This window comes from Hylobates moloch, unplaced genomic scaffold (assembly GCF_009828535.3).
Source record: "Hylobates moloch isolate HMO894 unplaced genomic scaffold, HMol_V3 SCAFFOLD_13, whole genome shotgun sequence".
NCBI lineage: Eukaryota > Metazoa > Chordata > Mammalia > Primates > Hylobatidae > Hylobates > Hylobates moloch.
In genome coordinates this window covers 26,118,060-26,145,962 of record NW_026652288.1, presented here as the reverse complement: position 1 = coordinate 26,145,962, position 27,903 = coordinate 26,118,060, and the positions used below count along the sequence as shown (strand labels likewise).

Here is a 27,903-nt window from a genome sequence, read left to right as displayed (position 1 = left end):
CAGAGGAGGACAGGAAGAGTCCCCTGGGGATCTGGGCCAGCTCTGCCACTTATAGGCTGTGTGACCCTTGCCAAGTCCCTTCACCTCTCTGGTTTTCAGTTTCCTCATGGGAGTCTCTGAGGTTCCAGAGGAGTGGGCACAGTGAGGGGATGCAGTGGGGCTAGGCTGGGGACACTGATACGTGGTCCAAGGCCCAGGGCAGGAGGGTTCAGCCTCCAGCAGCCCTGGTGTCTCAGGTGAGCCTGGGGCCCAGGGCAGGAGGAATCAGGCTCACTTGCTGATGAGGGCAACAGCCAACTTTAGAGAACTGGCCACAACCAGCTGTCATCCAGGATGGCCTAGTCCCACCCAGACCCTCCAAGCCTGTGTGTCCCCTCCCGCAGACACGGCTACAATATCTGGCGGGACCCCATGAAGCCCAGCCAGATCCTGACTGGCCTCTGCAAAGATGGCAAAGTGGACGGCCCCCATTTTGGGCCCCCTGGGAGAGTGAAGGTGGCCAACCGCGTCTTCACTGGGCCCTCTGAGATTGAGGACGAGAACGGTAATGGGGCACTGGATGCAGCGCCTGCCCCCTCTCCAGGGGGTTTCAGAGGCCAGGAGGGGCCCACACTTCCCTGGGGAACCCAACAGCCTAGACTGGGGTGTCCTCAGCCTAAGCCTGGGCTTAGTGACCCTCTGCTCATCACCCCAGAGCCCCACTCCTGTCTGCCCAGCCTCTGTGCTTCCACCCCTCCTACAGGGCAACCCCACCTGCTTTCTCTCTGTCCAAATCCCAGTGAGGTAGAGGGGCTATCTGCATTCCATTCTGCAGATGAACAAACCAAGATCCTAGTTCTAGTGACTTGCCCAAGGTCATGTGGCTCTTTAGAGGCAGAGCGAGGGCATCGGCCCAGCTCCATCTGGCTCTAATCCTTAAACTCTCCTTACTCCTCTGTCCATGAGGCACTTCCCAGAGAAGCAGAGAATCGGGAGGTCTCCATGCTGGTATCTGATCGCTTTCAGGTGCTGGGACAGGAAGTGGATTCTCCCCTCCCTGACCCTCCTCTCAGCCCAGCAGGGCTCTCCAGTCAACTTCCCCAAGCAGAGGACCAAGGGCACAGACCTCTCTTGGCCCTGTGGGGCAGCTGAGACCCTGGGCAAGCCACTTCTCCTTCTGTGCCTCAGTTTCCCCAACAGTGAAAACGCGGTGGGGTAGACAGGTGATGGCGTAGGGGCTTCTTTGTGCTCCTAAGTCTCTAGTCCCAGCAAGGTCTCCTGGTTCTGCTGAGCCATGTGTGCAGCTGAGCCGCCGGCACCCACAGGTCAGAGGAAGCCCACAGACGAGCACGTGGCGCTGTCGGCCCTGAGGCACTGGGAGGACATCCCCCGCGCGGGCTGCCGCCTGGTGCCGGAGCACGTGGAGACGAGGCCGCTGCTCAACCCCGACAAGCCGGGCATCGAGCAGGTGACACTTGCATGGTCAAGACTGGGGGTCTTGGGTATTGGGGACCAGGGATTCCCAACCTGAGTCAGTAAAGGTAGAAGCCAGGCCTCACGCTGTCTGCTGCATTCCAGAAAGCCTGGCAGGCACCTCCCCAGCAAGGCCCCTCAGGGTAACTTGAATGGCAAGGGTCTTTGCTTTGAGTGAGGATTACATCAGCTCAGGCAGAGACCTGGGTTGTCTCCCTCAGAAGCTGCGATTGGCTATTGGTGACATCATAGGAATTCCTGGCATCCAAAGATGGAAATTGATGAACTGGGTCCTTGACAGAACAAAGGTTAGGAGGGAGAGGAGAGCTGATCTTCCTAGGCAGAGGGAGAAGGCCCTTGGAGATCTGCCACAACCCTCTTCCTCAGGGCCGCCTGGAGCTGTGGGTGGACATGTTCCCCATGGACATGCCAGCCCCTGGGACACCTCTGGACATCTCCCCTCGGAAGCCCAAGAAGTGAGTGGCCCAGGGCCCAGCGCTCCTCCCTCCTGGCCCACCCCACCCACTTCCCACCTCGGCCCAACCCTTCCTGCGGGAGGCTCAGGCCCAGATGGCCTTGGCCAGTTGGCATCCCTGGGGCCTGGGTGTGGCCACTGGGCCTTATAGGGGAGAAACTGACCAACCAATTGATAAAGTTTAGGGCCTGCCCTGGAGAGTCCCCACGTGCTACGGCGGGGCAATGCCTTCCACCTTGCATCAGTGAGCGAGACGAGCCCCACACAGCACACTCCGGTGCATTGTATCTGCATGGTCGACACGCCCATACACATGCATCTCATGCACACACACGCACACACACACACAGCATAGCACTCCCACAGACACCCACACACACGCCCACACTGACGCACTCCTTCACAACACACAGAACCCCTGGGAGCTGGCCCTGCGTCATCCTCACATCCAGGCTAGTGTGATGTTCCGCCAAGTTTTCTTTGAAGTGCCTGCCAGTGATGTATCCAAGAGTGAGTGCCTGGAAGAGGCAGGAGGTGGTGGAGTGAAAAGAAGCCAGGTTTCCCAGCCGTAAAGCGGCAGGTTCGAGTCCAGCTGCCAGACAGTGACTGGATTCAGGGTCGGCTTCAGGGATGGAAGAAGCCACACAAGGTCCCACTCTTGTTTCCATGCTCCTATGTTGCCATCTTGAAATTCTTTATGACAAGTGGCCCCGCATTTCCATTTGGCACTGGCCCCGGCAAATCATGCAGCCAATTCTGCCAGGAATGTCTTGGAAACCTGAGGCCGTGAGTCGGCTGTTCCAGGGCCTTGTCATTAGGGGGCACCCAACCCGCTGGGCCACTCTGGGCTCGCAGCCCAGAAGAGCCACAATCTCCTGCAATCCCAGGAGAGCCACGCTCAGATCAATTTTTAGTGAATGAGTCAGCCTCACTCTTAATGATTGAAATGAATTATATCATTCATAATTACAATTAAACTTTGAGAAGAAAATCCTCTTTGGGGACAGGGACATACAGGGACATACAGCTTCCATGGGCTTCCATTGCTGGCTACTGGGCTTAAATGCAGACTTCTCTTGGAACTAGCATCTGAGACAGAGGGTGGCTTCCTCCCCCCACCCCACCCCCACCACCCACAGCCATGTGGCTGGTGGGCCCTCTCACTTATGCCTCTGCTCCCCCCACCCCAAACCACTTCTCCAGCCTAGGCCCCGTGCTGACCCCAAGTCCCCAGGACTTCTCTCAGCCTGCCCCATCCCAGCCCTGGCACCCTGGCATACGCCCCACCTGGGGCTGCTAACCAGCCTTCTCTCCCTGGGCCCAGGTACGAGCTGCGGGTCATCATCTGGAACACGGATGAGGTGGTCTTGGAGGACGACGACTTCTTCACAGGGGAGAAGTCCAGTGACATCTTCGTGAGGGGGTGGGTGAGCAGTCCCTGCATGGGAGGGACTGAGCTGGGCGGGCTCTGCTTCCCAGTGAGGGTAGGAGAGGAGGCAGAGGGAAGGTGGCTGTGGGTGGGAGAGGCCCCACCGGCCTGGCTGCGGGTCTGGAGATGTGGCGCCCACAGGTGGCTGAAGGGCCAGCAGGAGGACAAGCAGGACACAGACGTCCACTACCACTCCCTCACTGGCGAGGGCAATTTCAACTGGCGCTACCTGTTCCCCTTCGACTACCTGGCAGCGGAGGAGAAGATCGTCATCTCCAAGAAGGAGTCCATGTTCTCCTGGGACGAGACTGAGTACAAGATCCCCGCGCGGCTCACCCTGCAGATCTGGGATGCGGACCACTTCTCCGCTGACGACTTCCTGGGTGCACAGCAGGGCAGGGATGGGGGTTCAGGATCCAGAACTGAGAAGAAGCAGGGGCCGGGGAGGCAGGGACAGGGAGAGCCCCACCTTGGGGGGACAACGGGTCATTGCTTCCAGTCCGTCAGAGCCAGGGGTGTCCGATGGGGTTCCGCCCCCAAGGACCCACCTAACTGTCCCTAGGCAGATGTTCTCAGTGTCATAACCAGGCTGACAACAAGCTTTGGACACACCAAGGAAGGGGCAGTCAGTGATGATGGGGGAGGGGAGAGGCTCCCTAAGGGAGTCGGGAAACCCCCTGGCCCTCAGGTTGCTTCTCTGTGAAGCAGGGATTCCCCCTAAAACTCTAATCTGCATCTGCAAAAGCTTGTGGGATTAGTAGGACTTTGACAGAATGGATGCATGGCAGGGAGTGGCAGGGGAGACCCCAGGAGAGACCCTCTGGGGTGAAAGAAGGACCTGAGTAAAGCATGGGGGCTGGGACTGCCCAGCAAGCCCACGAGGACACCTGCATTGAGGCCAGTTGCTGGGAGTGAGGCATGAGGATGAGATGTGGGCTCAGATCTGCACTCAGCAAACAAGGGGCCGAGGAGCCCAGACCCCCACCCCCACCCCACCCCACCCCAGCCCTGTTCAGTCAGAGCTGACACTGAGGTCGCCACAGGGGCCATCGAGCTGGACCTGAACCGGTTCCCGCGGGGCGCAAAGACAGCCAAGCAGTGCACCATGGAGATGGCCACCGGGGAGGTGGACGTGCCCCTCATGTCCATCTTCAAGCAAAAGCGCGTCAAAGGCTGGTGGCCCCTCCTGGCTCGCAATGAGAACGATGAGTTTGAGCTCACGGTGCGCACCCCTTCCTGCTCGGGCAGTAGGCAGGGCTGGGCCTGGCTGGGGTGCCAAGGGCCCAGCACGTAGCCTGGACGCTGGGACCTGTCTGTCCTCTGCAGGGCAAGGTGGAGGCTGAGCTGCATTTACTGACAGCAGAGGAGGCAGAGAAGAACCCAGTGGGCCTGGCCCGCAACGAACCTGACCCCCTAGAGAAACCCAAGTGAGTGCCCTGCTGGCCCAGCCCCTCCCCACGCTGGTTCTTGGAGGCACTGGAAGAGGAAGGAGACACTCCATCTCTTCCTGGGCCACAGACTCATTACAGGAGAGCCTCCTCCCTGCCCTCTGCTGACCCTGAATCCCACAACGTCCCTTTGAACCAGAGGTTGGGCTAGGAATACTGGAGAGCAGGACCTTCCCTGGGAAAGGCCCCATTTAGCAGAGAGAAACTATGCTCTTCCCTTCCTAGCTTTTGCAGAACAGCCAGCTCCACTGGTGGCCTCTGGGGCCTCGGCCAGCCTTGATGGCCAGAGGGGTGCCTAGAGCTGCACACACAGCCCAGGACAGCTTCCCTCTTGGTCTGGGCCCCTCGCCACACCCAATCCCTTCTCCTTCCTGTCCCTCCTCTGCGCTCTCTACCCTTCATGCTCCAGCCGGCCCGACACGAGCTTCATCTGGTTCCTGAACCCTCTCAAGTCGGCTCGCTACTTCTTGTGGCACACGTATCGCTGGCTGCTCCTCAAACTGCTGCTGCTCCTGCTGCTGCTTCTCCTCCTCGCCCTGTTCCTCTACTCTGTGCCTGGCTACCTGGTCAAGAAGATCCTTGGGGCCTGAGCCCAGCGGCCTCCTGGGTCTGATATTTCTTACTTTTTCCTCTGGACCAAGGGCTAGGCAGGCGCGTGCACACACACACACATATACACGCACACATCCACAAACACAAATATGCATACGTGTGCACACACACACAAGCATGTATGCACACACGTGCCACGCACAAGTGCATAGACATGCACTCAAGCACACACAGGCACACACTTAAGCCCACACAAACATGCACAGCAACTTTTCAAGCTTTCATGACAGAGTAGACTCTCAGAACTAGAAATGACTATTTTACACTTTTCCATATTAAGCTAAAGAGGTGAAGTAGCTTGCTCAAGGTTACCCAGCAAATTAGGGTAGAGCCGGGACTCAAGCCAAGATTTCCAAATTTCCAAACCTGTGTTCTTTGCACACCACCTCTGCTCCCAGCCATGTTTCTCCCAGACTCTAACCCAAATTTTTTTTTTTTTTTTTGAGACAGAGTCTCGCTCTGTCGCCCAGGCTAGAGTGCAGTGACTCAATCTCGGCTCACTACCAGCTCCGCCTCCCGGGTTCACGCCATTCTTCTGCCTCAGCCTCTCAAGTAGCTGGGACTACAGGCACCCGCCACCACGCCCAGATAAATTTTGTATTTTTAGTAGAGACGGGGTTTCACCGTGTTAGCCAGGATGGTCTCGATCTCCTGACCTTGTGATCCGCCCACCTCAGCCTCCCAAAGTGCTGGGATTACAGGCGTGAGCCACCGTGCCCGGCTGACTCTAACCCAATTTCACTGGCAGAAAGAAGCTGAGCTATGGACAGGGAAAAGGGAAGGGTGGCCAGGGTTAGCCAACAGGTCTGGAAATGGCTCTCACCAGTGTGTGACCTCCCAGTCCAGGGCTGTTGTTTTCTGCCCTTCAGGATAATAGTTCCATTCAACTCAAACATTTCATAGCCACCATGGCCTGAACACCCAACTGCAGGTGCTCAGAGCTCCCCAGGCACTGGCTCACTGTGCCATTGCGCCAAACCCAGGAGGTGGGTACTGCTTGTAACCCCATTTTATACATGAAGAAACGGAGGTTGATAGAGGTGCCTAACTTGCCTGTGAAAACCATTCAAAACCAGGTGCCCTGCACCCAAGCCCCGGCTCTGTGTCCCCACTGATACTGAGCTCAGCTCTGGGGCTGCACGCCACGTCTTCTAGGAGGCAGTAGTTTGAAAATGCATATTCAGTACTTTCACTTGTGTCTTGACATTTTACGAAACGTATTGTTTTTATAACACAAACAACAGATAGTGAGGCTGGCCAGGTGCTTCTCGGCTGGGAGGCTCTACAGAAGGTGGAGTGGGTCTGCATCCTGAGAGTGGGCAGGTCGGTGAGGGCGGCTTGCGCCCCACAAGGGGCCGCTCAGACCCTTGGCAGGGCCTGGTGAGAACAGCCATTTATGTCCATCAGAAAGGAAGAGGTTGTGAAGCACCGGTCTCACAGAGGACATGGGGCAGCACATAGAATGAGCTAACCGCAGGAGCTTCCTAATGATGACAACTGCCTGCAGGGCCAAGGCTGCCCCATGCTGCAAGTAGCTCCCATCTAGGCCTTAGGAGAAGATTCGGGCCCCAAAGGTCCTGCAGGGAGGATAGAGTTTTGTAAGCAGCAAGTCGGGTACTTAGAAATGGGTTCAAACCCTGGCTCCAGCATTCACTGCTTTTGGGGCTGGGGCCATGGCAGGGCTTTTGGGGGTCCAGAAGGACAGATGATGGGGTGAGCTGGGAGGCAGCTCCTGCCCACTGGCTGATCGGCTCCTCTCTTCCACTTCCCAGCCGGCCTGACACGGCCTTCGTCTGGTTCCTCAACCCTCTCAAGTCCATCAAGTACCTCATCTGCACCCGGTACAAGTGGCTCATCATCAAGATCGTGCTGGCGCTGTTGGGGCTGCTCATGTTGGGGCTCTTCCTCTACAGCCTCCCTGGCTACATGGTCAAAAAGCTCCTTGGGGCATGAAGGCCGCCAGCTCCCGCCAGCCGCTCCCCAGCCCTGCCGCATTTCCTTTCAGTGGCTTGGACTCTTTCCCATCTCCCCTGGGGAGCCTGAGGAGCCCAGTGTCCAGTCTTCACGCCTTGGGCCGAGCCTGCCTCCTGCTTGCGGGGCCACCTTGTCCTCACTGCCCCAGGCTGGGCTTGCCCAGTCCTGCCCCTCTGACCCCTGCCTGTGGCCTGGGGAGCCTTGGATGGGGTGGGGACCTGGAATGGGTCTCTCTTGCCCCACCTGGCTGAGGCGCCACCCTTCTTCAGGCCCAGGCTCCAGAGGAAGCCTCCTGAAACCCTCCCCAGGTCTTCCAAGTACAGGATTGAAGCTTTAGTGAAATTAACCAAGGACCATGGGTCAGTGCCCAGGGCTTTAAAAAGAATGAACGAGCAAAAGCTATCCCCACCGTGACCCCTGCAGATAGCACCGGTCTTGATCCGCAGCAGGGGCCAGACCCTGCCCACAGGTCCCAGGGCGGTTGCTTCTGCCACTGCTATGGGCTCTGCTTGGCTCCTCTCACTTCCTGGGGGGGTCGCCTGCCCTGCCTGTGGGTTTTCATGGCTTCCCAGAGCTCCCTCTGCCCCAGCCAGCGCCTCCAGGCCCAGCTGAGGAGCTATGAGAAGCAGCAGAGGGGACTCCCCATCCCGGGCACACCCTGTCCTCCCACCCCTGCCCCCCTTGCCCTTCCAGCCCTTTCAGCTGCAGCTGGGAGCTGGCCCGTCAAGTGCTGCCCCTGCCTGTGTCTGGGTTTCTGTTGGCTGTTTTTCTTTTCTTGAGTGGTGATTTTTCTCTAAATAAAAGAAGTCAAGCACTGAGCTGACAGGTCTGCACTGGTCAAGTTGAGAGGAGGAGCTGCAGGGGCGGGGCAGAGGCAGCAGTTCTCTAGGCTGGTGGATTCAGTACCAGCAGGGCTCGCATGGCCTTTCCCCTTCAAGTGGCCTCTGGTGGCCCAGGGTTCAAGGCAGGCCTCAGGCACAGGGCTGCCCACCCAGGCTGCCCACAGGAGGAGTCTTACACCATAGCCCAAAGGGCACACCAGCCTGGGCCCGGGGGCCCCCAAAGCACCGAAAGAATCCTTCAGGTCTGGGGCCAGTCTGAAGGCTTAAGACCCCACAAGGGCCCAAAAGCTCTAGCCTCCACCCATAGAAACCAGTTCCCCTGAAAGCAAGAAAGGAGCCCCACGCCACTGGCCTCGGCCTCTGACTCACACCACAATCTGAGCCTGGGGCAAAGTCCCCTCATGACACAGAGGTAGGGGCAAGGGCCTGGTCTTGCTGGACCTGACCTCTTTAAAGAGATTCAGCCACAACTTTTAGAAGGCTTTAATCATAATGCAGGACACAGGTAACTCCTCTGGCTCCTTATTTTGACAGGCTATAAAGACAGCCCTGGAAAATCCAGGGAGCGGGCCCAGGTGCAGCCTAGTAGGTGATATGAGCCAGCTCCGGTGTAGACACCAGCATGAGGCCAGCCCTAACACATCAGCCTTTGGAGGTCCAGCTCTATTTTGTGGGTGCCTGCAACACCTGAGTGGGAGGAACTTGCAGTTCAGAGTTGATCTGGAAAAGAAAGGGTGAAAGTCATTACATTTTTCCCTGGGCCCTCCTTCTTTGCCACCCCTGCGAGCCACGCTGGCTCTCCCATGGGCCTCCGAAGCCCTGCACGCATCTTCCTCTCCAAAGCTGAGAGATGCTGAACACCCACAGACTGCCTCCCTGCAGGAGACACGCCTGAGCCTTCTTGCTCAGCTTCTGCTCCAGGTGTGACCTCTGGTAGTGTTCTTCATCTCCCGCCCATCCATTCTCTGCGGTCTTCCCCTCTCCTCTTTCCACGCACCCGTGCCATCCCCAGTCTAGCCTGCCCCACCTCTTCCTCCCCCAGCCTCTTGTACACAGTAGCATCTGTGGAAGCGGAACCATACCATCCAGAATGTCTGGGTCCTGTCACAGGACAAGGGTCATTATGAGGCCAAGGCTCACCACAACATCCCCCTTTCAGCTGTGGCCTGGGACCTGGGACTGTGCTGGGGCCACGCAGCCCCTGTGGCTGGACTTGGAGCTGGCCTTAGTCACCTCACACGTGTGCAACTAACAGCTGTGTCATGACCTTCCTGGCCTACAACCCCAGCTGCAGGTGCCCACACCCGCAAAGCAGGAAATGTTAGCAATGGACTTTTTCCTTCCTCCTCCTGCCAGGCCATGGCGAAGTTGTCCACAACTATTGCAGGGTTGGGCACAGATGGGGGCCAGGGAATATCTGCCCCAGCAGAGCCTCCTCCCCCATGCGAGGATGACCCTCCAGTCATATCTTAGGCAGGGAACTGGGGCTGGCGGGTGGAAAGAGCCCAGGCTCTGGACGAGTTGCAAACTCTCCAAGTTGTGATTGTTCTTTTTGTGAAATGAGGAGCATCGTTTCCGCCCTGTCCATCTCACACAGCGGATGTGAGGATGGAAGAAGAGAGCACAGCTGGAGGCTCTATAGCTGGGGAGCTGCTCCTGGCTGTGGCACTGCTTCACACAGAGCAGTCCCAGCAGGCCACTGGCACCAGAAACCACAGTATCAAAGAGACACTGTCACACCTGAGCTGTCCCAATGGAGACTTCAAGCAAGATCTACTCCTTTGGCCAGTAGTTGTCTCAAGGTGCCACTGTTGATTTTTTACATCACATCGCAAAACTCCCTTGCCTCTGGGGGGGCGGGGGGGACTCCTCGTTCTCTAATCCCAGCTCCAGTCCCCCCGCCCCCACCCCTGTCTCCTGCCGCCCCTCCTTGAAAGGCCCCGCCGCCCACCTTGGAGTTCAGATACTGCTGCAGTAGCGCCTGCAGCTCTGTGTTCTGCTGCTCCAGAGAACTGTTTTCCAGCAGCAGCTTGGCCCTCTGGGTCAGGACAAGGCTTTGGACAGAAAAATCGGTTAGAGGCCCACTGAATCCTCCATCCTCTGCCAAGAAGGGGCCAGGGTCTTGATGCTTCCGCTTTGGCTACAGGTGGAGGGAGACTCCAGAAGCTACACTCTTCACCCAGCTGCCAGGTGAGCCAGGTTAGCAGGAACAGAACAGGCAGGCCAGAGCCCAAGAGCCAACCGCCCCACATGATCCACCCACACAGGAGATGCCAAGGGCAGCTCTTCCCTCCCAGGTTCAATGGGACAGGGAGGCAGCAAACACGGCTGCTCCCAGCAACCGTTCCTCACCTGCCCGCCAGCACCCTCCTGCTCCATGACATGCACACTTACTGGTACTTCTCCAAGGCTGTGTAGAGGGCGTCCCAGAGGTTCTGCTTGGAGGAAGGGATCACCGTGGTCAGGGCCTGCCAGTACTCTGAGTCCTTGGAGTTGTTGTGCACATTCTTCTGCACCCTCGGCAGGGTCTGCGAGTCCCTGAAGGCCAAGAGCACAGTGTTTGTCATGTCCATTGGGTATTACCCAGGTCCCCAAGCAGTGCCAGTCACAGGCCTACTGCTTTCCCACCTGTCACCTTTCCACTCAGCAGTCCAAGTTTATTAGACGGTGGCTGGTTCTCAGAAAGGACGTACGTTTATCATCAACATTCTGCCTCGGTACCACCGGTACCTTCGTGAGGGCATAATCAGTGCTTCATCCACCCCTCTCTCTCCCAATCAGTTTACCTCACTGGCTTTACAGCTCATCACTGTGCCCATCTTTTGCACCAGCGCACCCAAAACAGCACTTGAATCCAGTCATGTCCTCTCCATTCCCTCATGACAGCCTTAATCTGGGGGATCCTCACCTCCCACCTGGACAAGCCTCTTGATGCTCTCCCTGTATCCAGCTTCGCCCCTTCCCTGCCGCCACAATGATCTCTCTAAAATGCAAGGCTAATCACGGCTCTTCAGCTGCTTCAAATCCTTTTCTGGCTCCCACCCACCAAGGCGTAAAGACAAAGATCTTGGGCCCATTGGGCAAGGTTCTCCAAGACCTGGCTAGCTCCCCATCCACCAGTGCCACCTCCCAGGCCCTTGACACTCCAGCCAGACCTCCTGTGAGGATTCTTGAACAGACCAGACCTTCTTCATGCTGCCATTTCCTGAAATGCCCTTACCTCCATTTTATCTGCCTGGGAACACCCAGTTCCGGTGACTTTTCCTCCCAGAACCCTCTCACATGCCAAATGGAAACGGCCACTTCCTCTCTGAACAACAGTGCACCTTTAATGTGCTTTGACCATTGCTCTGATCACAAGGCAGTGTCCCCACAGTGCTTACACACGGCAGCCTTCAATGCATGTCTGCTGAATGAATGATGAGTGAAAAAAGCACAGATCACCACTACGCCCTATTGCTTTCCTGACTCTGTCCAGCGATTGGTTGCCCCAGCCCGCCTTCAGATAGCCCTGTCCTTAGTCCCTGCATCTTGCCCAGCGGACTCTTCTCCACTCACTGGCTCTGCCTGGCTCCCCAGCCCATCCAGCTCGCCTGGTTCTGGTCTCAGGCAAGCCTTCCAGCCCCGCAGCCCACCTAGGCTTCTTCAGACCCATGACGAAGGCCTCCAGAATCTTGAGGACATCATTGGGGTGGATGACCCAGGGGCAGGGTGGGGTCTCCTCCTCTTCCTCCTTCTCCCCTTCCACCAGGCTTTCTTCCTTTTCTCCTTCCATCTCCGTCTGCTCTGCCAGCTCCAATTCTGACCCTGTGCTTGTCTCCTCCATGCTCGCCTTCTCCATGCTCGCCTCACTGCAGGACTTGATCTGGAGGAAGATGCAAGGACAACTGTGGGCTGGGGACACATGAGCATGAGCATGGAGAGAGAGGCAGGAAGAAGAAAAACCAGAAAAGCTTACAGAAAGTGACAGAAAGCTTGCCCAGGGAGACATTTACACAGGGACAGAAACAAGAGAAAGAGTGGGAAGAAGGGGGATGGGATGGGGAGAGGCACTAGGAGGCTACGAGACAATGGAAAGGTTCTGTTTCTAAATCCGGGCTCCCAGGTGCTCACCTTATTGACATTCATAAAGCTTACATGTTATAAATCTTCTTTTGAATCATAATACAAATTAAATTTTTGTTTTAATTGTTACATTTGAAAGGTCTTCCTCCTACTCCTATCTTGCAGTTCATGCAGTTGACCTCCCACAGGCAAACGAATGCTATCAAGTTTCCTATGGTTCCTTCCAAGGAAATAGTATGCCTATGTAATGTCTATATATAAATACATGTGCATACCTTTCCATATATACTTCTCCTTCTCGTTTTGACGTCAATGATACTATACTACAAATGGAGTTCTGTAGTTTGCTTTTTCACTTACCAATAAACTTTAGATATCTTTTCATGTGAATACATAAAGAACTTTGGTTTTTTCCACAGTTTTATAGTACCCCATCGTGTAGACATACCATATATTACTAAATAGATTCCTCAACAATGGACATTTAGGTTGTTTCGAATCTTCTGCCATTTCAAACAATGTACAGTGAATCAGCTACAATAAATACACCATTTCTTTTTTTTTTTTGAGATGGAGTCTCGCTCTGTCACCCAAGCTGGAGTGCAGTGTTGCGATCTCTGCTCGCTGCAAGCTTCGCCTCCCAGGCTCATGTCATTCTCCTGCCTCAGCCTCCGGAGTAGCTGGGACTACAGGCGCCCGCCACCACGCCTGGAGAATTTTTTGTATTTTTAGTAGAGATGGAGTTTCACCGTGTTAGCCAGGATGGTCTCGATCTCCTGACCTCATGATCCACCCGCCTCGGCCTTCCAAAGTGCTGGGATTACAGGCGTGAGCCACTGCACCCGGCCAATAAATACACCATTTCAAATGTAATGAGATATATTTAGAGAATAAAATCCTAGAAGAAGAATTTCAGAGGCCAAGGTGGGCAGATCATTGGTGGGCAGATCATTTGAGGTCAGGAGTTCGAGACCAGCCTGGCCAACATGGTGAAACCACGTCTCTACTAAAAATACAAAAATTAGCCGGGCATGGTGGCAGGCGCCTGTAATCAATCCCAGCTACTCGGGAGGCTGAGGCAGAAGAATGGCTTGAACCTGGGAGGTGGAGGTTGTAGTGAGCCGAGATCGTGCCACTGCACTCCAGCCTGGGCAACAGAGTGAGACTCTGTCTCAAAAAAAAAAAAAAGAAGAATTTCAGAGTAAAATGTATATAGTTTTGTAATTGATACTGCCAAACTGTCCTCAATGGAGGTTACAATTTATACTCCTACCAGTAACTTATGAGTGTGCCTATTTTCTACACCTCAGTCATTACTATGTTATACTTGCTGTGTTATCAAGCTTTTTTTTTTTTTTTTGCCAACATAACAGGTTGGCAAAATGGAAATCAGGCATTTTAATTTGCATTTCTCTTATTACAAGGAAGGCTGATTATCTTTTTATATGTTTAAGAGTTATCTGTATTGCCTCTTCTAGGAGTTGTTCATTCATATTTGTTATCTGTTCCTTTTGTTGTTGGTCTTTTTCTTATTGATTTCTGAGAGCTCTTTATATATTAAGGAAATGCCTTAACTATGATACGAGTTGAAAATATTTCTCTGCAGCTTGTCATTCATCTCTTAACTTTGCTTATCATGATTTTTGCACTACAGAATTGTTTTTAAATTCTATAGTCAAATATAGCTTTTATTCCCTTTATGGCTTTGTGGTTTTGTCCATTCCGCCAACTCTTTTTTTTCTTTTCTCTTTTTTTTCCCTTAGAGACAGTGTCTCACACTCTGTCACCCAGGCTGAAGTGCAGTGGTGCAATCATGGCTCACTGCAGCCTCAACCTCCTGGGCTAAATTGAGCATCCCAAGTAGCTGGAACTATAGGCATGAGCCACTGCGCCTAGCCCAGCCAACTCTTTTTAGAGGCATGTCAGGATACTCAGCTTTGGGCTAGCAGTACTAAAAACATTTTTCATTCGCATTTTTCATTTTTAAATTACAATGTTATATGACTTTTAATATGGCAACTTCTTTAAAATAGTTAATATTTGATTCACCTTCTGAAATCAATTACAATCAAGATATGTAGGACAAATGGGCCCTGCCTTGTGGGAAAGTGTTAAGGATCAAAATATTCAGAACCTGGTGGGCTCTGGTCTCATAGTGGCTGAGACCTGGTTTTGAGGGAGGGTGCAGGAAAAGATTCCTTGGGCCTCAGTATAAGAACAGCATCTCACCCCCGAGCCATTCTTCCCTTTACAAAGAGACAAATTGATAAACAATAAGGGAAATGCTAAGTTAGCTATACCTGACATAAAAGCCCCACTATTTCTCCAGAAGTACTACTCAAAGGCAGCACTGTGCTCTGGGGGCTTCGGGAGAATTGAAAATGCAGGGACATGGATGAAGCTGGAAATCATCATTCTCAGCAAACGATCACAAGATCAGAAAACCAAACACCGCATGTTCTCACTCATAAATGGGAGTTGAACAATGAGAACACATGGACACAGAGAGGGAAACATCACACACCCGGGCCTGCCGGAGGGGTAGGGGGCTAGGGAGAGGGATAACATTAGGAGAAATACCTAAGGTAGGTGACAGGTTGATGGGTGCAGCAAACCACCAGGGCACGTGTATACCTATGTAACAAACCTGCACATTCTGCACATGTAACCCAGAAATTAACGTATAATAAAATAAATAAGTAAATAAATAAATAAGAAAGAAAATGCTTTCTTCTCTTTGCACCTTGCCTTACCTGGAGGCTGGAAGATAAACAGTGAGCTCGATATTTAAGGAAGAAGTTCACCAGTTTATACAAGTCATCCTCACTTTCAATTCCAAGGGCCTGGGGCAAAAAACAGGATGGTTGCTCAAACACCTCATCAAAGAGGCCATGGGCTTGGGCAGCTGACAGATGCTCAGCTCCTAAGAGCAGGAGGCTTGGCTTGTGGAGGGCATTCATCCAACGCTGGGAAGTGACTGTGAACTTGGGGACACACACATCAGAACACACAGAAACAATGCTCATAGAGCCAGGTACTGCTCCATACGGATCCCATGGCTGTGAGGATGCCAAGCGGGGCTGCAACAGATTTGAGTTTGGGGGTGTCAGGGAGAACCTACAACCTGAGAGGAAGATGCTAGTAGAGGAAGGGGCAGGCGTGGGAGACACTGCAGTGAGTCTGAGACCAATGTGTTGCGTGGAGGGCAGGTTAAGGGAAGGATATGACAGGGAGCAGGGGAAGCCCCGGTAGACCCTCATCCACTGCTAGGGTTGAGGCAACGGCAGGGCCATCTGAGAACATGGCGGGGTGCAGCCCCGCCCGTGTCCTCCCAGCCCCGTTGGACTCACGGAGAAGATGGCATCCAGCCTCAGCAGATAGCATTCATTCTGCTCCAGGGGCAGGAGAAGGCTCAGCAGCTTGCTCTCTATGAGGAACCCCTGGGGAGAAGGAAGAAGGCATCTCCTGTCGGGGACAGGTTTCAGGAGCGAGTACCAGGGTCTGCAGCTGCCCCCTGTGTAACACTCCAGGGACTATGCCACGGAGCAGACGCCCAGGGATGGGAGCCAGCAGTGGGCCCCAGCAAAGCCTTCTTGGGGTGCCCATGAACAACCCCTCCCCAGGGAGCAAGGCCAGGGACAAGCAAGGCCAGGGACAAAGCCCATCCTCACCACAGACTTAGCTTTTCCCACCCAGAAGGGCACCAACCCACCTCACCCACAAGCCACTGGGCAAACTCCTGAGGCCCCCACCACAGTCCAAAGCTGACCCAGTCACAGGCTCCTGCTTCACCCATAGTCTTGTCCCCAAATATCTACAGAACACAACAGCAGGACAGGGAGGCATGGAGGGCAGTGGGCATCCCAAACCAAAACACAGCACACAGGCAGTGGAGGGGAGAGGGCGGCTGAGCAGATGCGGTGCCCGCTCTGAGCTGGGATGCCTGGAGGAGGGCTCCATGGGGAGGTGGCCTCTGCGTCCAGCTGCAGGTTCAGAGGGCAGAACCTGCCACCTGACCCCTTCAGCAGCAGCTGCCCTCAGTGGCAGGAGCCAGCCAAAGGCAACTGCCCTCACTATCCCAAAAGAACACCCACTTCGGAACCGTAAGATCCAAACCAACACTGCCCATGTTTGACCACAACCCAACCTCCAGCTGGACCAGCTCAACGCAGCTTTTATTCTAAGTCTAATCATGTTTGCTAACATGTAATGCAGACATCCAAATCCTAACGTACCCAGAGTAACCCCCAAAACGAGCCCCTGAGAAGGGCCATGTCAGTGTGGCCACATCACTTAGCAAGTTGGTTCATGGAGGTGAGCTGGTGCAACTTCTGTCTCAGAAGCAGCAGCATTTTAAGCTGGCAGGAGCACCCCAGCTGGCCTAAACTATGCCATGCTGGCCAACCAAGGTTAGACCCATTTTCCAGCTGGGCCAGCTTGGAGGCAAGGCCTCTATGAACCGGCCCTGAAGTCCAGGGGCCACCCTGACTCTGCTCCTCAGGGCCCAACCCTGGGCTCGGCCAGGGGAGGACTGGCCCACTCCTGACTCCAGGCTAGCACTGGCGCAGCAGAGGCCGCAGAAGCTGCACACCCCCATGAGTCCCTCTGCTGCGGCCCCCGCCTGGCCTCACCGTCTCGTCACACAGGAGCATCAGGATCCTCTTGGTAGTTTTTTCAGAAATTTGCTTTGGCAGGTCCAGGTAGGACTCTGGTTCCGAGGTGGCCTCTTCTGCCTCCTCCTCTTCTGCAGATGGGTCATGGGGAGGAGAGAGAGAAAGAAAAAGACGATAATTGCTGGAGCTAGTTGACTCTGAGAAACAGTCAGATGGCTTTCCTTGAGAAAATGTACCTCTTAAAAAGCCTCTGTGAGGCATTCTCACAGTCTCTTTATGATGAAAAAAGCCTATTACGTGGGGGGAAGGCGGGCTAGGGGGTCGGAATCAGAGACCACCTGGAGAACTCGGCCATTCCCAGCCAGGCTGTAATGCCCAACTTTTCCAAATTGCGTCTACCTGGAAACATCATACTCAAAATCCAGCCATGAACCAGGAAGTGGGAGGGAGAGTGTGAGCCCATTTATTCTTATTTCAGAGATGATCTAGCAAGTGGCTATATGGTTTCTAAACCTGCAACAGATTAGATAGAAGCAGCCAACTCAAAGCAGGGGCAGGTGGCTTTGCACATTCACAGATAATTTTTTTTTTTTTTTTTTTTGAGATGAAGTCTCGCTCTGTCACCCAGGCTGGAGTGCAGTGGTGTGATCTCGGCTCACTGCAACCTCTGCCTCCTGGGTTCAAGTGATTGTCCTCCCTCAGCCTCCCAAGTAGCTGGGATTACAGACACCCGCCGCGACACCTGGCTAATTGCTGTGTTTTTCATAGAGATGGGGTTTCGCCACATTGGCCAGGCTGGTCTCGAACTCCTGAGCTCAAGTGATCTGCCTGCCTCGGCCTCCCAAAGTGCTGAGATTACAGGCATGAGCCACGGCACCCGGCCCAGAGAAATATTAGCAGCAAGAACTGATAGCTGACAGCAAGAGCCAAAAATTTTCTTAATTAAAATTAAATTTTTAGGCCAGGCGCACTGGCTCACGCCTGTAATCCCAGCACTTTGGGAGGCCGAGGCAGGTGGATCACTTGAGGTCGGGAGTTCGAGACCAGCCTGGCCAACATGGCAAAACCCCGTCTCTACTAAAAATACAAAAATTAGCTGGGCATGGCGGTGCGTACCTGTAATCCCAGCTACTCGGGAGGCTGAGGCAGGAGAATCGCTTGAACCCAGGAGGCGGAGGTTGCAGTGAGCCAAGATTGCGCCACTGCACTCCAGCCTGGGCAACAGAGTGAGAGTCTGTCTCAAAAAAACAAAAACAAAACCAACAAAAAACATAATTAAATTGTAAAAAACCAATCCCTAATAATCAAAAGTAAAATGAAACAAAAATACCTATATGTGTATCAAGCTGGTAATATAACCACACAGAAACTATTCCAAGTGCATTTATTTTTATTTATTTGTTTATTTATTGAGACAGAGTCTCGCTCTGTCACCCAGGCTGCAGTGCAGTGGTGTAATCTCGGCTCACTGCAACCTCCACCTCCCGGGTTCAAGCAATTCTCCTGTCTCAGCCTCCTGAGTAGCTGGAATTACAGCTGCGCACCACCATGCCCGGCTAATTTTTGTATTTTTAGTATACCTTATTTTTTTATTTTTTTAATTTTTTTTTTTTTGAGAAGGGTCATCTTTCTCAGCCTGATCATAGTGGCAATTGGTCACTGCAAGTGATTCTCCTGCCTCAGCCGCCCGAGTAGCTGGGATTACAGGCGTGTGCCATGACCAGCTAATTTTTTGTATTTTTAGTAGACACAGGGTTTCGCCATGTTGGCCAGGCTGGTCTCGAATTCCTGACCTCAGGTGATCTGCCCACCTTGGCCTCCCAAAGTGCTGGGATTACAGGGGTGAGCCATCGCGCCTGGCCCCACGTGACTTTAAAATATAGCAATCTGTCGTACATCCCTGGAGGGACACATTTTAAGAATAAAAGGAACCATAAAACAGTGTAAACTGTCTTTAGTAATCATTCGTTGGTGGCAGGGCTGATATTTTCCTCTGAGACGGTTCTGTGGTGCTGTGGGGAAGGCATGTGATTCATTATTTTGAAGTCACTGAGCACTAAGATTTTCAAGTTGGAAGAAAAGGGACAAACTTTGATACTGTTAAATAAAAATCCTGGCATCCTGTTGATGAGGAGGTATTAGGATGAACTCATGATTTATTTTATTACCAAAAAAATGAAATTCTATACTCTCAGCTCTGTCCACTGAAAAGGCCTAGAAACAATGGCCAATCCCAAACAATAAGCACCCAGCACCCACAGCGTGGTTTCCAAATACCGTTCCCTGGGCAGGCATGGTGACGCACGCCTATAATCCCAGCACTCTGGGAAGGAATCACTTGAGCCCAGGAGTTTGAGACCAGCCTGGGCAACATGGCAAATCCCTGTCTCTACAAAAAAATACAAAAATTAGCTGGGCATGAGTCTTTGGTCCCAGCTACTCGAGAGGCAGAGGTGGGAGGATTGCTGAAGCCTGGTAGGCAGAGGTTGCAGTGAGCCGAGATCCCACCACTGCACTCCAGCCTGGGTAACAGAGTGAGACCATCTAAAAAATAAAATAAAATAAAATTTAAAAAAAATTCCCCATTTAAAAGGACCAGGGTATCCTTGGAGAAATGGCTGATTCCAGACTTGAGGCAGGAAAAGTATAATGTGTGCCTTGAACACCTGGTCATTCTGGAAAGCCAGGTTGCTATTAAAAAAAAAAAACTACTAGGTCTGGCCAAGCACGGTGGCTCACACTTGTAATCCCAGCATTTTGGGAGGCTGAGGTGAGGGGATCACGAGGTCAGGAGATGGAGACCATCCTGGCCAATATGGTGAAACCCCGTCTCTACTAAAAATACACAGAATTAGCCGGGTGTGGCAGTGTGCACCTGTAGTCCCAGCTACTCAGGAGGCTGAGGCAGAGGAATTGCTTGAACCCGGGAGGCGGAGGTTGCAGTAAGCCGAGATCGCGCCACTGCAATACAGCCTGGCAACAGAGCGAGACTCTGTCTCAAAAATAAATAAATAAATAAATAAATAAATAACTACTAGGGCTGAGTCAAAAGGACCCAGAAGCCAATATGAAGCTTTCCACTAGCCAAAGATGGAACAATTTGAGCCTCAATAAGGATAATTACTTTAGTAAACTAAAATACATCAAATTTGTTTAAACTCGTGCATTCATAATATTTTTTAAAAACTCATTGGTACCTTTGGAAGGTGCTAGAGGCCCAACCCATTATTTTGAAAACTGGTAAACAGAGAAAAAATAAGCATCTATCCTGCTTTTCATATACAGACTATCTCAGGTAGCAAATTGCTGATGAAGGGAAGATTTTCCTTTAAGAAGTATTCTGTTAAATAAAGACACAAGAATAGAATTTAACATATCACCATTTTGCAATCCCTAATACAGTTAATGGATCTTAGACAATGATTAGCAATGGTTGCTAATATCACAAAAAGAGAGACAATTTAACATTAGTTTATCCCGATGGAGGTACTACACAATAGTGTACTTAGCAAAAATAAATTGGACCTGTATCTGATCAAGCTTCTAGACCTAACTGCCAGTTTATAATACAGGGGAGACAGCAGGGCTATAAATTAGAGGAGACTTAAAAGCTATACCAGTAATCATACTCTTCCCCCTCCTCCCTAGACTATCTCTAACATGACTGGCTTGACCCGATGTTCTCAGGGGGCTCCTCCAGCTCTAAGGCTCTATGACAATGTTCTAGTCACCTGTGCGCAGAAGCATTTCTTCTACTATCTGTGTGGCGGACTTCTGGGGCTGCTGAGAAATAGGCCCGACATTCTTCAGGAACCAGAAATCAGGTGCTGCCCAGGGAAGCCCCAGATGATGGGTGTGGATGATCCTGTCCACATCAAAGGCTCTGGCTATTAGGTCCTTCGCCTCCTCTTCATTCACCAGCCAAACCTCCCGAAACTTCTTATCATCAATAAGAGCAGAATGCCTGTGAAGGAGAGTCACAGAGCATGGCCAGCTGGCCCCCAGGACCTGGCCAGGGTCCCCTCAATTAGCAGCAGGGCAGGAATATGAAAACGAGCTGTGCTAACTCCTGGGCCTGGCCCCATCCCTGAGCAGCTGATTCCCACTTACGATAAACTGGAAGCCATCCCAACACATCTCAAGAAAAGGCAGGTGACACGCAAGTGAAGGGCCAGGGGAACACACCACAAAAGGTTAACTAGTGCCTGGTCCAGCCCCAAAATAGCTGGTGACATCAAGTCCAACGAAATCACAGCCTGTACAAACTCCATCCCCGTCACCTCTATGCTAGGATGAGTGCCTTAGGACCAAGTCCTTAAGATACCTCATGGCTTTCTGTAGCTCCTTGAATTGCATCACAAGACGTTTGTAGTCTGAGGTTAGAGACTGGTTCTCCTCCTGAAACTGCCTTATTTGCTTGGCATATTTTGATCTCAGATTGTTAAGTATACCATGCAGACTGGTTGAAGGAAAAAAAAAGTTAGTCTGCAGCTGAATAGAAGGTATGACGTATGTTCCTCTCATCCACCTGATTCAGCTCTACAACAAACCCCGGAGCAGATCTGTGGAAGAGCAGAAAACCCTCCCATATATTCCAAAACACAGATCCCATTTTGATCAACAAAAGGAAGGCAACAGGATGTCATGGGACAGTCCAAAAAGAAATGCACTGAAAACAATCCAGAACCCATTCCCACCAAGAGGCAGCCTCCTACTCAAGACTGTGGACAGAACCTACTTCACAACACATCATTTGTCAGAATGCCCACACCCATACCTAGTGCCAGCCTCACATATTTAAATAATCTATCTCATCTATTTCATTGTCTTGACTTGGATGTTTAATTCAATCATGAAGCAAGGAAACTTTAAAGAAAAAAATGCATATCACAAAAGCCTATGATACATAAATCTTCCAGCCTCAAAGAGCTGATCCCATTAACAGGTCCAGTAACTCATTCATTCATTCAGTCATTCGTTCACGTATTCATTAAACAAACATGAAATGTCACTTTTGCGCAAGGATATGTTGAAAGACAAAGATGAATACAAAGATACGTTGCAATACAAGGTACTATCAGTCTAGTCAAAAACAAAGACAAACGTTAATTACAGTACAGCGTGGAAAGTGCTATAGGAGAGTTTTATGCAGGGTGCCAGGGGAGCCCAGAGGTGAGGCATCTAACTTACCCAGGCTTGCAGGGGAGGGGATGGTCCAAAATTCCCAGAACAGCAAGAGGCAGTTAAAACCTGTCCAATAGCACTGTGAATCCAGGCATGGCACAGCTCACCATCTCACTGCTAACAGGAGCTCTGTGCATGGAAACTTGGCCCATAAAATATGCATGGCAGGCACAATTTTTAGGCCCAGGCCCATACTTCAGACTTCAAACTACTACAGAGGTGTCTCTTATCAGTGCCCCATTCACACAGTAACAGAGAAGTTGAAGGCCAACATATTTTAAGTTCAGAAATTCTAAAAATAAAATTTTCCCTCTCCTAAGCATTATTCTGAAATGATCAAAATGTCTCTGTAATGCAAACACTCATCATTCATATTTTCATCATCAAGAAAACACAAAAAAGTAGTTACCTTAGTCTCTGATAGAAAGAAACAGCTAACCCATTTTCTTAACTACAGCATTCAAGGAGGCTTTCCAAGCACAGATGTAAAAATAAGTGGTCATTCCAAAGTGTTTTTTTCCAATGTCATGCAGTAAAGGAGTTCCTATGTGTCATCTAATTACAGAAGCTAACAAAACAAACTCCAGGTGCATACTGAAGGTGTGGGCAAGATAGCAGGCGAGGAAGTGAACAGGGAAGAATGGCTGCAAGAGGAGCCTCAACAAAAAGTCCAGAGTCCTTAGTGCCTGGAAGCTAGAGATGCAGGGGAGTGAGGCTGGAGAACTGGAAACAGGGAGCAGAGGCAAGTCTGGTTTCAGAAACTGTGCCCTGGAAATGACAGGGCCTCTCCAAGCTGAACTGTTACGTTGGCAGTTCTGGGTAAATGAAAGGTGAGCTCAGGATTGGAGATATGAAGTTGGTAGTCATCAACAAAAAGGGGATATTCAAAACCATGAGACTGAGGTATGTGGCAGATGAAATAAAAATTAAAAGCAATGGTAAGGCCTGGGTTTTCTAGATTGTCTTATCTAGATACTCAAGACATATCAAGCAAGGAAAAGCAGAACCACCACAGGAAACAAATACATTAAGAAAGAAGAGCAAATATTTTAGGGTCATCTAAACCAAAGAAGAAAATCCAGTATCCAATCATAATAGGATGAGGCCTGAGGAGAAGCCACAGTGCTTGGCTAGAAGGGCATCATTGGTATCCTACTGTGGGAAGTTTTTGTCCAATCCTGGGGTCATAGGTTGCTACAGCTTGAATGTAACTCCTCCAAAATTCAGTGTTGTCAATGTGATGATATTAAGAGGCGGGACCTTTAAGAGGTAATGAGGCCATGAGGGCTCCTCCATCATGAATAGGATTATGGGATTAAGGCCCTTACAAAAGAGGCCTCCCAAAGCCTTAGGCCAGCTTGCTCCCCCGCTCTTCTGTTGTGTGAGGACACAGTGTCCCTCCCCTCTGAAAGATGCAGCCCTCACTAGAAACTGAACCTGACAGCCTTGATCTTGGCCTTCCCAGACCCCAGAACTGTGAGAAATAAACTTTTGTCTTTGTCTTTGTAAATTATCCAGTCTCAAGTAGTCTGTTAGAGCAGCACAAACAGATATGTCAAATTATGAAATGTTGGGTAGTGGTGAGCAGGAAAGGAAAATGGCAATGAAAGCAAGAGACGAAAAGATGGTGCTTAGAAACAGCAAGGTCCGTTGAAGGGTTTTTCAGGCTGAGGGAAAGCTGTCTGAGTTTGAAATAAGAGGGAAGATTCCACTCATCTCTCAGCCACACCCATCAAACCCAAGCTCTGCCTCAAGCACCTCCTCCCACCTCCCACCTTACCCATTCTCTTAACCCACTGTGTGACTTTCTGAATCCTACCTCCTTGCCTTCAGACCAGCCATTCCCAGCTGCCAGCACTGTCCACCTGGAGTCTCCTCTTAACTGCCTTTTGCCAATTCATGTCCCCACCCCCTCCAGTATTTCACTTCTTTGGGAAGCTTTCCCAGGTGCCTCCTCACTGTATTGATGTGTGCCTTTCTTGGATGTTCCACTATCTAGTACGGTGCATATATAGTGGGAATTTTTCATAAGTATTGTCCCCTGACTATTCTTGTTTCTCAGATAATCACGCTTAAGATGCCATCCCATTTATTCAGTATCATTTTCTGTGATAAGTAACTACCAAAAGGTCAACTGATGTTCCTCTATACATTCAACATGTGTCCAAAATGTATGTATTACCAACCTACAAGTGGAAGAATTCCTAAATAATAATAGGCTATTTGGTGTTTGGAGGGAAATCCCCAATCTTGTCTCCTTCCACAAGCAAGAAGTCTTATTCCACTCTGGTCCTCAGAGCCTAGGACAATGGTCTGAAACTTAGAATGCAATTCTTAAAGGAAGAAAGGCAGGAAGGATAGGAGTAAGGAGATGAGGAAGAAGGGAAGGATGTACGAGAAATTTCAAGCAGTAGGTACCTTTCAATGAGCCACGGTATCTCCACAAAAGCAAACTGGCACATGTCATGAGTACTTAGGTTGGTATTATTTGCAAGAGGAAAAGGTTGGAAGCAATCTACATGTCCATCATTAGAGACTGGTCAAATAAATCACAGTGCATCTATGCAGTGGGTAGTAAGCAGCTTAAGAAACTGTGAAAGCTCTCTATGAACTGGGATGGAAAGGTCTTCAAGATATAGAGGAGTGTGTACAGACTGCCATCATTTGTGTAAAAGCAGATGGGGGATGAGAATATTTGTGTGGGCTTGTATATGCCTAATGAAATTCTGGAAGAGACAAACAAATAATGGTTACAGAGGTAGGAAAGAGGAACAAGATGAATGGGGACGGAAGATCTTTTGCTATGTACTCTTTTCTTGGGGAGAGAAGGGGAACCACTTGAATGTATTAACTTTTCCAAAAAACTATTTTAATAAGTGTTGGTTATATTTTTAATGGTTTCTACACCTTCAGTAGAAAAAAGTACATATCCATCCCTATTCTCAGCACAGAAGGCCCAGAAGAAAGACGCTCTGCATGCTAGCTTACCGATTGATCTTCCTCTTCTGCTGGGATTTAATCATTGTGCTTTCTTCATCTCTCTTCTTCAGCACCTGCAAGTTGTACTCTAATTTCTCTTGGTTTAGCTGATAAATTGCTTTCCTCTGCTGAAGCTGCTGCTCAAGAAACTAAAGTTAAAAAACCAAATATATATATACACACACACACACACAGTAACTCTACACCTGCATCCTTAGTATTATATACACTAGAGTATTTAAAATGTCTTTTGGGGAACATGCTTTGTATAGGTAAATATTTACATAGACATAGTTATATAATCCTGTTTATGTCTGTTTATTTACCTAGCTACGCATATCCATATTCAGATGTATTCATCTTTGTACCTATATTCATAAAGAATAAAGAGGTAAAAGTATTAGTAGAAACTTATACTGGAAGTAATATAAAAAGAAACTTTCCTATATTTATAAACTTATCTGCTCTGTGAATTATATCTAAAATTGTACGCAAATGAAGGTATGCTCTGAAATACAAATATACATATATGTGTGTGTGTATATATATATATATATTCACATACTAGCTGGCCCTAGCTTGTGGGCCTCTGATAAATTGTTCAAGACATGTCAGAGGAACCTTAGGGACAAGTGCCTCAGCCTGCATTTTTAGAAAATTTATCATGAGAGTCAAGTTAAAGGCCAACCAGATAAAATACAAGTCAATGAACTATAAGCTAAAATCTGTGTACTTAAAGCCTAAGTGAGATCACACAGCTTTCAAGTCCAACTAACTCTGCTAACTTCCGCCAGACCCTTTAGAGATATGAGTAGCCACTCTAAAAACACCGTAGAAATAAATATGGCCACAAAAACTTGAAATTTCCCCCACTTTGACTTTCCAGGGTGGAAGTGTTAGTGTTTAGCAACCAGGCTCGTTTAAAAGGAGGACAGACACAGTCATCCTTATTTTTGGATTTCCATTAGCTGTATTCACTCATTCAGAAAATATTCATTGTGTGCCTAATCTATGTCAGATACTTTTCAAGGTGCCGTTCGGAAAACACTAGTGAGAAAGACATAGTTCTGACCTGTCTAGAACAGAGGCAGATAAACAAACACTAGTGATAAGAAGCAAGATAGAGGGAAGCCCAGGCTGTTATGGGACCAATGAGAGAAGCACTGTCCTTGGTCTTGAGGGACCAGGGAAGGCATCCCTGGAAGACGGCATGTCTAGCTGAGACCTAGAGAATGTGCTGGAGTTACGCAGGTGACACCTGAAGGGAGAGCGCTCTAGAGAGAGGAAATAGCATATATGAGGCAAGGGGGTGGGTGCTTTGGGAAAACCACAAGAAGTTTAGGATGTGAGGCACGAGGCAAGGAATGGTCAGAAATGAGACTGACAGAGCAGCAGAGCCTTCCCAAGCTAGGAATTTAAAGCATTATCCTGACGTCAATGGAGGGCCACTGAAAATGTTAAGCAGGGAAGGAAAATGGTTGGTCCAGTCGCTGTAGAAAGATCACCCTGACAGGTTGTGAAAAAAAGATCAGAGAGAGGCAAGGCTGGAGGCTGGCATGCACCTGCTTCTCCCGAGTGAAATGCAGGAATGGGGAAGGCAATCAAGTGGAATCAGAAACTCAATAAAACTGCCATGTGCCTGCTGTCTCCAGCCTCCGTCCCGTCTCCTTCTGCTAGACCACAGACCCTGGCCCAGGAATCGACAGAGGAAGTGATTCCAAGTGGCTATCACAGCCTGCTCTGGGTCATACTCGAGGAGGGCTCCTGGCTAGGAGGTGACGCTTCACTGGGTCTGGAAGCACATCATTTCCACGTTTGCTGTGGAATCCGGTGATCCCCACCCACATTGTCACAGGGGGAATTAGTCAAGGATATTCTACATCACCATGGCAGAGATTTTTTCATCTCCATTATGAGATGAGTATTTGAATGCCTCCTTCAGAACAGAAGCCTGTAATATCTTTTAACAGATGGTAAATGAAGAACCATATGAGTCCCCGAGATCATAACTAATCCTACCTCTCAATTTCTCTACTTATTTTTTATGTACTTTTTCTAGTTATACATTTTTCTTTGTAAAAACTTTTCCTGAGTGCAAAAGCAATATTCGCTCGTTGTAGAAAATTTGGAAAGTACAGCAAATGAAAAAGAAGACATAGGAGAAAGAAGCTGCAAGGCTACCCATAATTCCACCCCCAAAGGCAACTTCTGTTGATGTTGTGGCATGTTTCCCTCCAGTGTCCTTTACATAGTTGGAATCAAACTGTGTCTACAATTTTATATCCTACTTTCCTCCCTCAATATTACAACAATTTTCCATGTTAGTAAAGTTTTATTAACATCATTTTAATGGTACAGAATCCTTTTTTTTTTTTTTGAGATAGAGTCTCACTCGCCCAGGCTGGAGTGCAGTGGCATGATCTTGGCTCACTGCAACCTCCACTTCCCGGGTTCAAATGATTCTCCTGCCTCAGCCTCCCAAATAGCTGGGATTACAGGTGTGTGCCACCACCATGCACAGCTAATTTTTGTATTTTTAGTAGAGATGGGGTTTCACCATGTTGGCCAGGCTGGTCTCAAACTCCCGACCTCAGGTGATCCGCCCGCCTCAACTTCCCAACGTGCTGGGATTAGAGGCTAGAATACTTTTATATACTATGCCGTTTTATCATATATGAGATATTTAATATGTTTACCATGTCATAATAATTTACCATTTCCCTACAGTCGTGTGTGTGTGTATATAGTTATATATACTTTTAATAATTTTCTCTATTATAAAATAATGCTGGGACAAATTATACATATAACCGTTGGGGTAATTTATTTC

At 50.2% G+C, this 27,903-nt stretch overlaps 2 protein-coding genes across 5 annotated transcripts in view; one reads left to right on the top strand and one right to left on the bottom strand.

Moving 5' to 3' along the window:
- OTOF (otoferlin) overlaps positions 1-7,484 on the top strand; it is a 100,496-nt gene extending 93,012 nt beyond the window's left edge. The window contains exons 39-46 of the mRNA XM_058427027.1: positions 384-544; positions 1,305-1,447; positions 1,840-1,928; positions 3,252-3,350; positions 3,498-3,739; positions 4,400-4,578; positions 4,683-4,783; positions 7,189-7,484. Of these exons, the coding sequence (XP_058283010.1) occupies positions 384-544; positions 1,305-1,447; positions 1,840-1,928; positions 3,252-3,350; positions 3,498-3,739; positions 4,400-4,578; positions 4,683-4,783; positions 7,189-7,369 (1,195 nt within the window). The 3' untranslated portion in view covers positions 7,370-7,484. The remainder of the gene's footprint in view (positions 1-383; positions 545-1,304; positions 1,448-1,839; positions 1,929-3,251; positions 3,351-3,497; positions 3,740-4,399; positions 4,579-4,682; positions 4,784-7,188) is intronic.
- A 1,215-nt stretch (positions 7,485-8,699) lies between these two features.
- The window catches only part of DRC1 (dynein regulatory complex subunit 1), a 54,681-nt gene continuing 35,477 nt past the window's right edge, over positions 8,700-27,903 (bottom strand). Inside the window, exons 8-18 of one of the 4 annotated variants that reach the window (XM_032172464.1) lie at positions 25,083-25,222; positions 21,235-21,369; positions 20,642-20,874; positions 16,929-17,041; positions 16,010-16,111; positions 15,648-15,737; positions 15,051-15,140; positions 11,868-12,097; positions 10,627-10,770; positions 10,184-10,286; positions 8,700-8,952 (exon numbers count right to left, since the gene is read on the bottom strand). In XM_032172464.1, coding sequence (XP_032028355.1) covers positions 8,896-8,952; positions 10,184-10,286; positions 10,627-10,770; positions 11,868-12,097; positions 15,051-15,140; positions 15,648-15,737; positions 16,010-16,111; positions 16,929-17,041; positions 20,642-20,874; positions 21,235-21,369; positions 25,083-25,222 — 1,437 coding nt within the window. In that variant the 3' untranslated portion in view covers positions 8,700-8,895. The remainder of the gene's footprint in view (positions 8,953-10,183; positions 10,287-10,626; positions 10,771-11,867; positions 12,098-15,050; positions 15,141-15,647; positions 15,738-16,009; positions 16,112-16,928; positions 17,042-20,641; positions 20,875-21,234; positions 21,370-25,082; positions 25,223-27,903) is intronic. The other 3 variants (XM_058426912.1, XM_032172466.1, XM_058426913.1) reach the window with 3 other exon arrangements.